Source organism: Aythya fuligula, chromosome 1 (assembly GCF_009819795.1).
Source record: "Aythya fuligula isolate bAytFul2 chromosome 1, bAytFul2.pri, whole genome shotgun sequence".
NCBI lineage: Eukaryota > Metazoa > Chordata > Aves > Anseriformes > Anatidae > Aythya > Aythya fuligula.
The window spans coordinates 53,307,046-53,320,469 of record NC_045559.1 but is presented as its reverse complement, the minus strand read 5'-3'; the positions used below and the strand labels follow the sequence as shown (position 1 = coordinate 53,320,469).

The window sequence follows — 13,424 nt, the reverse complement described above, 5'->3', positions numbered from 1 at the left end:
CCACTGTTTTGTTCAGCTGCAAATGCTGATGATTGCCTGTAGTAAATGAGATGAAGGCGATGGGAGTGTGTGTAAGGGTTTGCACGCTTGTGCCGAGAGGGACTGAGCAGATCCTTGCTGCTAAGGACAATTGGCAAGGAAGCCGTGTAGTTGGGATATCTCAGTTCGTATCCTTTCTAGAGGTCTTGGTGTCCACTTGAACTTTGGCACTTGGTGCTTGCAAACTGATTTTCTTAGGCCATAGAGGTTACAGATGTTATCTGGATTAGTATCTGGGCAGATCTGAAGCACTGGTGCGTTTGCTGATTAGGATGGCATACCACGAACTTGCCGTTGCTCCACAGTGGGAGTTAAGGGGTGAGTTGTTCGCTGAGGTGTAAAAGTGATCCTTGTGCTTAAGTCTCATGGCACTTCTTGAATAAACAGTGGGATAAATTCCATTGATTGTTATCTCTCCCTTTTGGATTTTCTAGCTTTTGTTCCAGTTTTCCAAATCCTTGGGTAGCACAGCGTGTACTCTTTCATGGTCCTCTTTAATCCTGCGAGGGTTGCGTTGTTTTGGTGTCTGTGCAGCTATTTCTGCACAGTTTGTCCATTGATTAAGGAATGGCTGAACTAGCACTTTGTCCTAACATTAGTCAAAAAGAGGCTATGACTGTAAGATGACTAAGCTTGGGCTGGACTTCCACCCTCAAATTCTTACTTTGTTTTGAAGCTCCATGATGAGTGAAAGCGCCAACGTTGCCAGTTTGGGGGCTGTGCCAACAGCTCAACCATCCAATACTGGAATCCGAAAGCAGTGGCATGAAGACATTACTCAGGATCTCCGAAATCATCTTGTTCATAAACTGTGAGTAGCTAGCAACAAAACTAAGGGGCCAGAGTGTGAGTTTTGTGAGGGTTGGTGGGAAGGGAAAGCAGAAGCCTGACAGAGGTGCTCCTGCTTTCCTTGTTGTCCATGGAGCTGCACGTACTGCTCCAGGGCTGTGGTACTGGAAGTGTTCCACTCTATACTTTGACCATCAGCATGATGTGAGTGTTGACCTGGGAGTGGTAGCAGTGCCTCAGCCTGTTGGAAGATCTGCTTGCTGCTTTGGGTTGGTGCTGAGGCCCTGGTTTGGAGACAACCTAATAGCTTGTGTGCTTTTTTCTTCAGAGTCCAAGCCATATTTCCTACTCCTGACCCTGCAGCACTGAAGGATCGACGGATGGAGAATCTGGTGGCATACGCTCGGAAGGTGGAAGGCGACATGTATGAATCGGCAAATAGCAGGGTGAGATGCTGTCCTCTGTCATCATTTGCACATCTGAGCCCCCTTGGCAGCGACTGGGGAGGAGGAGGAGTGGAAGCACAGATGAGCCTCCCAGGCTGAGAAAGAGCATGTGCCAGGGCTGCTGGTGTCTGCCTGGTGTGCTGGGACTTGGGGTGGTGCCTGTGGTGTTGTGCTGTGCTTGACACTTGCTGAGGTCTTGCGAAGGCAGCACGAAGCTTCATGACAGTACCTGTAAAGGAAAAGCTTCTTTCCCCTTTCTTCCCTCACCCCCTCGATTGATTTGATTACTTTGATTACTGTGACCCGCTGCCTTTACTTAATGCATCTCCTTTCCTGACTTGTGCTCCTCCCCTGCAGGCAGAGTACTATCACCTGCTAGCTGAGAAGATCTATAAGATTCAGAAGGAGTTGGAGGAAAAGCGAAGAACCAGGCTGCAGAAGCAAAACATGATACCAAATGCACCAGGCATGCCACAGGCTCCCATGAATCAAGGGCCCAACATGGGACAGCCTCAGCCAGGAATGTCTGCAAGTAAGAACAGCTGGATTACTTACTACTTGGTGCAGCACGATTGTGTTCTGTCTTTATGGTAGACTGAACATTTTGCCCTTACCATTTCACAGATGCCTGGCTTACTCAAAGTTAAACTCAGCTTCCTCATCTTCAGAAGTACTTGCCAAGTCTTTGCCTTGCTTATCTATTAATTGATGGCCATAGGTTATATAAAATATTTTAGTCTTGTGAGCAAATTGAAGTATCCTAAACCTTTTTTACACTTGTTTTGATTGTTTTGAGGTTAGAGGGAATGGAGACCAAGTTGCGCTCTTAACACTGGAGAACTTCAGTCTCATCACGTTCACCTCTATAAGTAATCGATTTGAAGAGAACCCCACTTACTGCAGAATAAATGTATTTTATAATGCTTAGTTGTGTGGTGTTTAAAATGATTGTCACTATTACTGTTGTTGCTAAGCAGAGTCTGATAATTGAAGTGCTTCTCCTACTTGCATTTATGCCCCTGAAAGTGTAGATAGTGCTTATTCTGTGCCACATTTGTATTTTGGACAAATGGCATTTCCAGCATGCAGTGAAAACCGGATTCCTATTTTTTTCCCATGTAGCTGTCGTCCGTTACACAGTAGCTTGAATTGACCCTCCTAATGCTGAACAGATTATTATTAGATTCCTTTCTACCCAGGCATTTGTATAATTAGAAGAAAAATGATTTTTGGAGAGAACCTAATGATCAAAACTATAATGCTGCTAGAGTGTAATGTTTCTTTACACCATTAGAAAGTGATGAGGCTTTGCCAGATATCTAGTATTCTTGCTTGAGTAACAGGGTAAACACAGATAGCTATTTCTTGCAGGTGATATTTGCCCTTTAAAATGGGTAGGGATACCTGCTGATGCTTTGTTCAAATTAAGTGCTGTAGATCATTAACATACAGGATTTTAACCTGTACATTTCTCTAAAGTTTCTCTAAATGGCATTGTGTACTGTGAGTTAACTATACAGGAGAAGTAATATTTTTAAATATTTCAACTAAAATCTACTTTAGGGTGACTTGTCTGTGATTCTGGACTGACAGCTCTAGAGACTGAAATAGTCTTTCTTAAAACTAAATGCAACAGCTCTGCAAGCATGATAGAGATCTGCCCTTCCCCCCATACGACTCCCCTGAGAGTTTCCTTCTCAGAAGGATTTTCTCCTTGATTTATTCAGTTCTGCTTGTTCTTAGTTACTTCACAGATAAGAAATGAGTTAAGACATCTAATGGGAACAGATGTATAGCTGTCAATGACACTAATAAGTTATCTTAAGAAGATAGTGTCAAAATTGGAATTAGCAATTGAGGAGGCAAAAAACTTCCCTTTCTTTTTCCGAATGCTGCATAATGATCCAGTAGTTTCAGCATTGTTCTACAAGAAGCTTAATCTGTGTTTTCTCCCTTTTAAATATAAATGTATCTTGGTAAATCCAGTCCTGGGTCTTTTCGTGCTTGAAGTCAGGACTGGAGATGCTGAGATACGTTACCAAGGTGCAAGAGAGGCCTTTAAGATTAGTACTGTGTATTTATTTGCTGTAACTTCTGTAGAAGGTTGGCTTTCAGCAGTTGATGTGACATGAGGGCGGTTTTTCACATCTGTCAGTAGCTCTCAGAATTCAGAGCTTTGATAAATACTTTGAGCCATATAGTTCTCATAGTGTTTGCAATCTAGAAGTGCAGTAACGGCATAGAATGGTCTGTACAAGTTTTTGTGGTCTGGAATGTTCATGAGCTGCTGAGTTTCTCATTGTACTTTGGTAACATACTTCCTATCTGTCCTCAATTTCCAAAAACCTGTCTCTAAGTCAGAACACTTTCCCCAATGGGATATGCTCATATTTCCAGGGAGACTTCTGTTTTTTTGCTCCACAATTCAGGGACTTAAAATAAGAGTGTTTAGAATTACTGGAAAGTGCCGGTGCATTTTTTCTATGTGGATTTAAGTGTGTAATTTTCATTAACATGGTTGGTGGATAAAACCTGGTGGTCTCTACATGTCATAATCTTATTCCAATGTCTTTTTTTCCAGATGGTCCCCTTCCTGACCCAACGCTGATACGTGCCAATGTGCCAAACCAGATGATGAACCGCATGCAGGCACAGCCAGGTAAATACTGGAAGAAAACATGCTCCCGTGGTTGTAAAGGAATCTTGCAGTTGGGCAGCTCTTGCTGCAGCCCTTGTTTCACCTGCTCTTTTCCCATTTGTTCAAGAAAAGAGATTTTTATACTTTTTAATACATGCATAATGGTGTTTCATGATCTTGGGAATTTGAGCTGCTTGTTAGCTGCTTGCTTTGTTAAATGAAGAACTTCATGCATGTGGAAATTGTTTGTCTGAACAGAGGATGGTGGGGGTCAGTCAGACATGGTGGGCCTAGTCAGCTTAGATGAAGATGTCTCTGTAGCTGAGGGAGGATGGTGAGAATTACTGCTTCGAAGGAAAGGGTGGAACCTCTGTTACGTGTACAAGAAGTATTGTAGCCAACATAAAAAAAGGCACTTAAGGAAGTGAAGATTTACTGTCTGAAATTAAAGAAGTGAATTTCTAATAATTAAGGTAATGCAAGCTTTCTGAAGCTATATGTGGAAGCAAGTCTGTCAGGGGAAAAAAACAGTCTGTTCTGAAGGAGTATGGTATCGATGTCACTATCACTTGATATTTCAAATTGTTCGATGTAATTGGTCGATGGGCGGAGATATTTCCATTACTGTATTGCATGCTTAAAAACTAATTAAAAAAAAAATAACCAGGAGGAAAATAACAGCATTTCTTCTGTAAATCTTGAATGGTATTCGAATGAAAATTCAGGTCTTTGCTCATAAGCGTTTTTTTGGCACAAATGTGCAGGAATGAATCAATTTGGCCAGATGAACATGCAGCTGTCACCGATGGGACCCCGGCAAACCCCTCCTCTTCAGCACCCTGGACAGCTAAGCCAGGCTGGGGCCATGAACCAGGTCAGTGCGCGCTTCCTTTGGCCAGGGCACCGAGCTCGCGGGATTGCCGCCCTTGGCTGTGCTGCCCTTAACACAGGCAAAGAAAATTGAATAAAATTCAAACACGCCCTGTGTACTGCAGACACTTCTTTTGCATCCCCACTAAAAGATTTACTTGCTCTGTGGTCAACCTTAGATCTTGGTGATTTAAAAAAAAAAAAAAAAAAAAAAAAAGTGATTCCATTCAGTGAAAACTAAGTTTAAGTGGGGTTTGGAGGCTGTTGGACTCCTGAAACAAGGAACAAACCTAAGCCGTGGTCCCAGACTGAAATCAGTATCCTGTTCCTTAGCAGACAGGGAAAATGATCGTAATTTGTTTTTTGAAAGGAGCTATAGCAGGTTTTCTGTATTGTATTCTACATATAAGTGGCAAGCATCCATTTCTGCAACAAGAAAAATGTTTTTTTTGTAAAATGTTAAAGGCATATGCACGTTGTGTGAAGTGGGTTTTTCTTTTCCAACAGATGGGATTTCCTTCACGTATGCAACAGCCAGGAGTTGGCCAACCTTCTGGTCAGAATCAGTTTCTGCAACAGAACCCATTCCCTGCTGCTTCTCCAGGAATGAACGCAGCGAGCATGCCTATGGCTCAGCCTGGCAATCAGACACCAGTTTCTCAAGTAAGCTTGTGATTTTTGGAAGTGGCTTCAGTGGGCTCTATCACATATGGGTTTCATCATTCAAGTTTGTAGTAACGGAGAAGAACTTGTTTTCTTAAGATGCTGCTGGAGTTACAGTCAACTGAATTCATGTATTGAGACTCAGCATTTTCTTGGCTGTAGTGCTGGTAATGGCAGGGGTGAAACGTTATTGGCTTGTTCTCAGGCTTAAGTTTAAGTGGCAGGTTTTTTAAGATTGTTTTTCTGGATCAAGGAAGGAATTGTTATTCAGCATATAGTAAAGCATTTCTTGCTTAACAGCAGAGCCTGAGAAATTAAGAGATGCTGAAAGAGTAAGTCACATAAAAGCATGTCCATCCAGGACCACCAAATGTCTGTTGTTGGCTTAGGGGAACAGGAGGGTTGTCGCTACTAAAGATCTGACCTTACAGTCTAGCAGTTTCCTTTCTGTCCTTTCCCTCTCCATTTTCAGCAAGAACCTTTCAGGCCAGGAAGAAGTAGGGAACGTCAGTTTGCTTCTCGTTGATGGTTCTTCCTAGTTTGCAGGCAAGATTATTGTGGAGTGACAGCTCTTTTTTTTTTTTTTTTTCCTTGACCAATCCATTTATTTATAATCTCAGTGCAGTTACAGCTGTACTTCTGATGGTAAATTCAGTTTCTAGTCTTGGGGGTGGAGGGTGTGGGCACACTAAGTATATTTGAATCCTTTTTTTTTTTTTCCACTGTGGTGCATTGTCCCTTATTGAGGATGTACATATTGACGTTTTTAGAAAGAAACGTTTTGTGAACTGGAAGTGTAGGTGTTCTGTTCTTAAGATACATTGAGTATGAGTTGCTCAGTTGAAACTTCTCTTTTAGAGCTGAATAAACTAGCAAACGGCTTTATGTTCTATGTTCATGTGGAGCAAAATAAATTGCCCAGTTCTCCTCTTGAACCAGTTTAAAAAAAGTTTATCGCTTTAAAAAGTGTGCCAGTAACGGTGGGAAAGCTGCCATTTAACAGCAACTTCTCTCCTTTTCTGTTCCAAGTTGTTACAAATGTGTACTTGTTCTCCCATAGGCACAAATGACCAGCTCTTCCTGTCCTGTGAATTCTCCTGCGATGGCTCCGGGTTCTCAAGGGAGCCATATTCACTGCCCACCTCTTCCACAGCCTCCCATGCACAGAAATTCTCCTTCTCCAGTACCTAGTCGAACCCCAACACCTCACCACACGCCCCCGGGCTTGGGATCACAGCAACAGCAGGCGGCAGCAGCAGCCACCACTGCCCCCACCCCTACTCCTCAGGCGATGCCACCTGGGCCGCAGTCGCAAACTATGCACCCTGCTCAAAGGCAGACTCCGACACCTCCACAGGCACAGCTGCCTCCACAGGTCCAGCCTCCAGTTCCCGTTACCCCCTCTGCGGAGCAACAGCAGCAGCCCCTGTCACAGCAGAGCACGACCGCGTCTGTTCCCACACCAACAGCACCGCTGCAGCCTCAGCACCCCACAACACCTGTAAGGAACTGCTTTAATGGTGCATATGGGCAAGCGTAAGGTTTAGGTTTTTAGTTAATGTTTATTTTTGTGTGACTCTGGAAGTAGCTCTCAGGAGGCTTAATATAAAAAATATATATATTATTGCGTTTGGGAAGTAACATTTTTGCCTCAAGACGAGTCTGTAGGTCACCTGGTGATTCCACAGAAGTATTTTTCATGCATATTTAGAAACTTGCAGTGAAGCATGTATGAGACCTTCAGTTATATCTACGTACACACAGTGATGGTGTACAGTGAGGAACAATATGAAATTATCTATATGCTAATTCTTCCAGCGCATGTGTCTGTCTGTCTGTAGCTGGAGTTGTGTAGCAATATGTACTTCAGGTTAATCAAGCAGAAGTACTAGAGTGCATTTAAACTTGGTGGAAATAAAGTATAGGTGAAAGGTAGATTAGAGCAAAGAAAAATAATAGGTTCACTAGGGTTCACTAGAAGCCTATTTGTAATGTGTATTTTTTCCTCCTCAGCTTTCACAACCAGCCGTAAGCATTGATGGGCAGGTATCCAACCCCCCATCCACCAGCAGCACAGAAGTGAACTCTCAGCAGACTGCTCCAGAGCAGCAGCAGCCACCTTTGCAGGAAGTGAAAATGGATATTAAAACAGATGAGGGGGAGCCAGAACAAACAGAGCTGCAAATGGAGGAGAAATCTGAAGTGAGTTTCTTGGTCTGTTGTTGGGTAGAATATCTTCATCTAGTGCTGTTAGATGCTCTGTCTCCATAAAAGAGATTCCTCCCAGAGTTCAGTGAGGGCTGTGGATGCTATCTGCTGCTGCTGCTCTTGTGATTGTCATCTTCCCTCCCTCTTCTTAAAGTAGGGTCTCTGTTTTGTGGTTGTGTATGACAGGCTGCTTTACTAGTCCATGACAACTTGTCAGTGAGGACAACAAGGAGAGTGGCTGCCAGCACTGTCGTCCTTCCTGCAATTGCAGTGCAGGACAGACTGTCAAACCTGTGTGAGGAGCAGGATGAATGCCCCTGGGTCTGCTTGCAGCTCAGAATTGTTCAACAGTCTATGACTGCTACTACAGTAGTGTTTAAAGATATGTTCTAGCATATCTAATCAAGTTTTAGGCAGGTAACAACTACAAAGTAGACAGCCTTAATCCTGGGGAAGATTGGTGGGCAAGACAGCAGAGAAATTTAAAGGACAGAAACATGGCTGGATGACTCTGCAGGCAGCTGTGACAGGCTGTAATCTAATTTTCAGGTTAAAGTAGAACCAGTTGTGGAAGAATGTAAACCAGACCCAATGGAACAAGAAGAGAAGAAAACAGAAGTGAAGACTGAAATACCAGAGGGGGAAGAAAGGCCTACTACTCCAGCTACTCAGTCTTCTCCAGCAGCAGGACAGTCTAAGAAAAAAAGTAAGCGGGAATGCTGACTGAAATTCATCTGCCTAGAGAAATCTTGAGAAGGGGTTGGGGCAGATGGGGACTGAGCTTTCTTCAGTGGTGATCAGTAGGCTTATATGAATTGGTTTTGTGGCTTTTTTTTGTGGCCATTTCTTGGACAAAAATGCTTAATATGTCAACTTGTAATTGCTTTTGGTCAAGTTCTTAAGGCTTTAGTATTTAAACATTAAGTATTAGTAAAATGGTCCATACAACAGAGGTGGGAGAGACTTTTCTCTGTTATTCCTGTAAATTCCTGGAACATCAGAGAGGGACCATATTTGAAATGTAAAATTAGCTGTTAAATTTAATGGTGTCTTCCTATTTTGAAACAAGATCCTCTTAAATGTTTTGGCAGTTTCCTTATTGTCCAGGTGATCATTTTAATGTCCTACTCAGAACTTAGGGTTGAGAGGATAAACAACCCAAGTTAAGTATCTTGTATGCGTTGAGTTGCCTGTAGTCTTTTCACACACCACATTTTCCCAGCAGGTTTCTTCCCTACAGACATTTTTATCTTTCTAACGTTGATTGTTTTTCAAAAGTTTTCAAGCCAGAAGAGTTGAGGCAGGCACTTATGCCAACACTGGAGGCACTTTACCGTCAGGATCCAGAGTCTCTTCCATTTCGACAGCCTGTGGATCCCCAGCTACTAGGAATTCCTGTGAGTTTCTTAGCAAGATATTTTCCTGGCTTTAACCCAGAACTGCTACACTATGACATATCTACTTGAGAACAGCTTAGTCTGTCTTGTTGCCATTTTTGTGTTGATGTGTTTGAAGAGGTTTAACTTAGTGGAACATACGATGTTTGAGTTAGGAAAGTTTTGTTTTTTCAAAGGTTCATTTGGTTCTGTGTTCCTTTTGATAAATAAGCAGGTGGACCATCCATTGAAGTGATTACTGTCAGTTCCCACTGCTGCAGGGGGATTCTTTTATATATGTTCCTTCACATTGTGATGCTTCTATCAATGAGAAGCACCTGTAGAATTCAGAGCTTTGAGTATGTAGGAAACTAAGTGGATTAAGACCACTTGAAAATAAAATTATCAATGATTAAGTTATTAGCAAAGAAGAGACTACTCAACTTGTTTTTCTTTAGGCTGAATTTTCTGCTTGCTTTAGAGTTGTCTCTGGAAGAAATTAGTATTATTTAAGGGGTCTGTGTTTAAACTTTCTGGACTGACCACACAAAGTTTATTATCTGCCCATATGTGTACAAAATTCCTACTTAAGTCATTTGGGCAACATTTGTCTGAAAGATTTTTTGATTGGATGGCTTTATTCAGTTTTAATTTTCTGCAAAATTGCAAGACCTGTGTTTTAGGCAGGCATAAGTCTTTCTAATGTTCCTGAGCAAGCTTTCAGTTGGCTGTCATATTTGGACGACTTTTACAGGACTCCTTGTCTTAATATTGTTTGGGGGGGGGATTGGAAAAAGGCATTTGTAAGATGAAAGATTTGTAGGAGGAGGCATGACATCTTTTATCACCTTAATAAAATTATTGAGTTTTGTTATTAAATTAGCTGGCCTATTAAAAAAAAAAAAACAACACACTGGTTCTTTATGTTAATGTTCTTATGTATATCCTCAGAATCATGGTGGCTGCTAAAACCATTGCCATTTCCTTCTTTCTGTAAGCCTTGTTTTGCTGACTAAAAGTAGTGGCTTTATTTCATCGAGAGTAGATGAGTGATGGAGCCTGCGAAATACAGGAATAATGAAAAGGAAGCGCTAGGGAATGATATGGTGTTGCTTAGACTTTGCTGTATGTCACAAGCAGCTTGACAGGCAAGTCAGGGAGGAACCTGTTTTTCTTGCTGTGTCCCAGAAGAATTTATATGCTGAGAATGCCTCTGCTGTCATTTCACAACGTAATTCTGGAGTAGTATTTTGATATGCTACTTGTTCTTTCAGGATTACTTTGACATAGTGAAGAACCCCATGGACCTCTCTACTATAAAGAGGAAGCTAGATACAGGGCAGTATCAGGAACCATGGCAATATGTAGATGACATCTGGCTCATGTTCAATAACGCCTGGCTCTATAACCGCAAAACTTCCCGGGTATATAAGTACTGTTCAAAACTGGCAGAGGTGTTTGAGCAAGAAATTGACCCAGTTATGCAGAGCCTTGGTTACTGCTGTGGAAGAAAGGTAAGGAAAAGTCGTTCTTGGTTTTTTTTGTTTTTTTTTTTTTTTTTGTTTTTTTTTTTTTTTAATCTGCTGCTTGCTTTCTGACACTGAGGAGGAAAAATACAGCGCTTTTAGCAACTATGGTGTTTCAAAAATTCGGAAAGCTTACCAGGATTCACTAATCTTCAGTGATCTGGTCTTAAGTTTTTAATGCATCTTCCAATTCTATCTGTTGCTTAAATCATATATTTGTATATAAGCCCTTGGGGGGCTAGAGGGGAAGAGTCAGTTACTGAAAGCTTATGTTGATTTTGTTTAGTGCTAACCAGTTCATAATTACAAATGAAGCAGATGTTACTGCACAAATGCTCTCAATTGCAGTGTGTATTGAGACTGTTGCACTTCCACTCTCTTGTTTTGATATGCTCTCCGTGTTTGGAGAAGAGCTAACCTGAGAATAACAGCCTACTGAATGTTTCTTATGACTCTTTGTAGTCTTGCCGTACTGTGAGATCTGTGCACAGAATACCGTGGTCATGGGTGGTGTCTGGGTCATGCTTGCTTGCGATGGAGAGCAAGTGACAATGTATGAGCACTAAGATGACCCCTTCCTCTTTGCAGCTGGAGTTCTCGCCACAGACTCTGTGTTGCTATGGCAAACAGCTATGCACAATCCCTCGAGATGCCACTTACTACAGTTACCAGAACAGGTAAGGAAAACTCACTTGGTGCAGTTTTGTGCATGCTGCAATCAATCTGTCAAAGGCATGCATGTATATACATATACACCCTCTTTATATGTGTACACCTTCGTGTTACAAGAAAAAAGTTGCTGGAAGCGCCCTTGAATAGTTTACCTTGTGTGCTAGTGATTTCTTTTCGCAAAAGTGCACTGTAGTCTATGCTCTTCTGCTTGCAATAATGTGTGATGTCTTAATAAATTATCCTGCAGTTAATTAAATATCATATATACAAGTTTGTTGTCTTTGCTTGCTACCATGCAGCAGTATTTTTCATGGGGAAAAAACACATACAGCAAGTATGTTATGTTCATAATACATATCATACTTGGCAAGTCTTTGTTTTTCTTGCAATTTTAACTGAAGAACAAATATTTTTGTGGCGCAAATCTTCAATGAAGATTTTTATATTCGGATACTAAGTAGATTACTTGCTTTTTCTTAAGTAAGAGAGCTGTCTTCACAGGCTTTTAGCAGCTGTGTAAAGAGCTGTTAGTTCTACAGCTCTTTTAACTAATGTTTTTGACCTCCAGTTTATTGAAGTAATTAAGCCTAATCTTATTTCTAAGGAAAGATTTATTGCTAGGCTTCTCTTTGCCAACTGAGGGATTAAGGCAGGAAGAAACAGACTTTGACACTCTCATATCCCCATGCCTATTGCCAGAGTGCACCTGCTAGAGAAGGGATGGTTACCTCCAAATTATGTTTCCTCCATCCATTTAGTTCCTGCTCTGTTCTAACACCATTCAAAAACAGCAACAAGGAAAACAGATTTTTACCTGAAAGTCAAGAATTATAAATTTCTCAAGCACTTGGTTAGGTAGAAGCAACCAAAGAGCTGTAACAGATATATCTGAACCTTTTTAGGCTTCATAAAGTTTTACAGCAGTCAATGGAGTTTTTTAGGAATGAAGAAGGGAAATTGTTTGTAATCTGAGTTTGCAGAGTCCCATAACTTCTGTATTCTAAAAGTCCAAAATTACAATAAGCTCTGTATTATGTATCAGTATTTTCTACTTACATTTATCTATGATCAAACACTTAATGGACCAAAAGACAAGTATTCCAAAGTCTGGCTTGCTTTACCTGCTTTCAAACATCAGAATGTAAAGTTAACATGTGCACATGGGACTTATTTGTATATAACAATACACACACGTACGTATATATCCGTAGACTGAAGTGCACAATCCCTGAAGCACTGTTCTGTGCATCACCTCACATGAAGGCTGGGAGAGAGGGTTGAGACCTGTTCATCTTAGCTTAACAGCTGCTGTAGTGTTGGTTTGTGTAGCTTTACAATAAACTGTAACTGTTTTTAGATGCCTTGTGCACTCAATTAACGTGCTTTAGTAATAGAGAGGCCACAGTTTCAGAACACTTCTGAAGGCTGGGGTAGAATCTTGAATTAACCACTGTTTTTTTTCCAAATGTAAATGACACTAAATGAAACCTTTCTGTGTTGCTTACTGTACTGATACTTGCACTGTTCTGTGCTCAGATTGGGCTGTAGAAGAGCTGTGTATGTGTGGATAATTTTAGGTGTTTAGTTAATATATAGCTTGACAATTCTATAATTGTCTGAAAGATTTTGAGGAGAGATTGTTTTATTCTTTAAGATTCTGGTGTTTAGCTTCCCCTTTCAACTGGGAGAGAATCCTGTGGCCTTTCAGCATTTATTCATTGAAGATGGAAGGTTTATCCTTCTTCCACTGATGTCCTATAGATCCTCCTGCCAACAGAACTGCTATGCTGATTTCTACATCAGCATAGCAGTTCTTCCTTCTTTCTGCTCTTCCCCTCTTTCATTTTAATTCTTTGCTATGTGTGGCATGGATTATTAAAATGAAGAGGGTATGGGTATGCTAAAATGGAATACTCGTTTAATTTGCTTTAATCATTTGCTGCTTGAGAACCCGTTTGAGAGATTTATTGCTAATCTGTGCTTTGCCTTGGCTTTCTGCTTTGTGTTGTCTTGTCCTGCTTCCATGTTCTTGTTTTTGTCCTGCAAACCCCCATTTCTTTGTCTGTTTGTGTATCTTCTCCTTCGTGCTTGTCGTTGTCTGCACTTGGCTTTGATTGCACAAAAAACCCACCCAAACAAACAAAACCAAAAACCAAAACCAAAACAAAACCAACCAAACACAATGTGGGGCCCATAA

General features: G+C 41.3%; 1 protein-coding gene across 1 annotated transcript in view; it reads left to right on the top strand.

The window, feature by feature from the left end:
- The window catches only part of EP300 (E1A binding protein p300), a 60,523-nt gene that overhangs the window by 29,837 nt on the left and 17,262 nt on the right, over positions 1 to 13,424 (top strand). The window contains exons 8-19 of the mRNA XM_032185780.1: positions 716 to 850; positions 1,157 to 1,274; positions 1,632 to 1,806; positions 3,856 to 3,933; positions 4,677 to 4,786; positions 5,290 to 5,445; positions 6,506 to 6,946; positions 7,459 to 7,647; positions 8,203 to 8,359; positions 8,932 to 9,050; positions 10,304 to 10,543; positions 11,144 to 11,232. Of these exons, the coding sequence (XP_032041671.1) occupies positions 716 to 850; positions 1,157 to 1,274; positions 1,632 to 1,806; positions 3,856 to 3,933; positions 4,677 to 4,786; positions 5,290 to 5,445; positions 6,506 to 6,946; positions 7,459 to 7,647; positions 8,203 to 8,359; positions 8,932 to 9,050; positions 10,304 to 10,543; positions 11,144 to 11,232 (2,007 nt within the window). The remainder of the gene's footprint in view (positions 1 to 715; positions 851 to 1,156; positions 1,275 to 1,631; positions 1,807 to 3,855; positions 3,934 to 4,676; positions 4,787 to 5,289; positions 5,446 to 6,505; positions 6,947 to 7,458; positions 7,648 to 8,202; positions 8,360 to 8,931; positions 9,051 to 10,303; positions 10,544 to 11,143; positions 11,233 to 13,424) is intronic.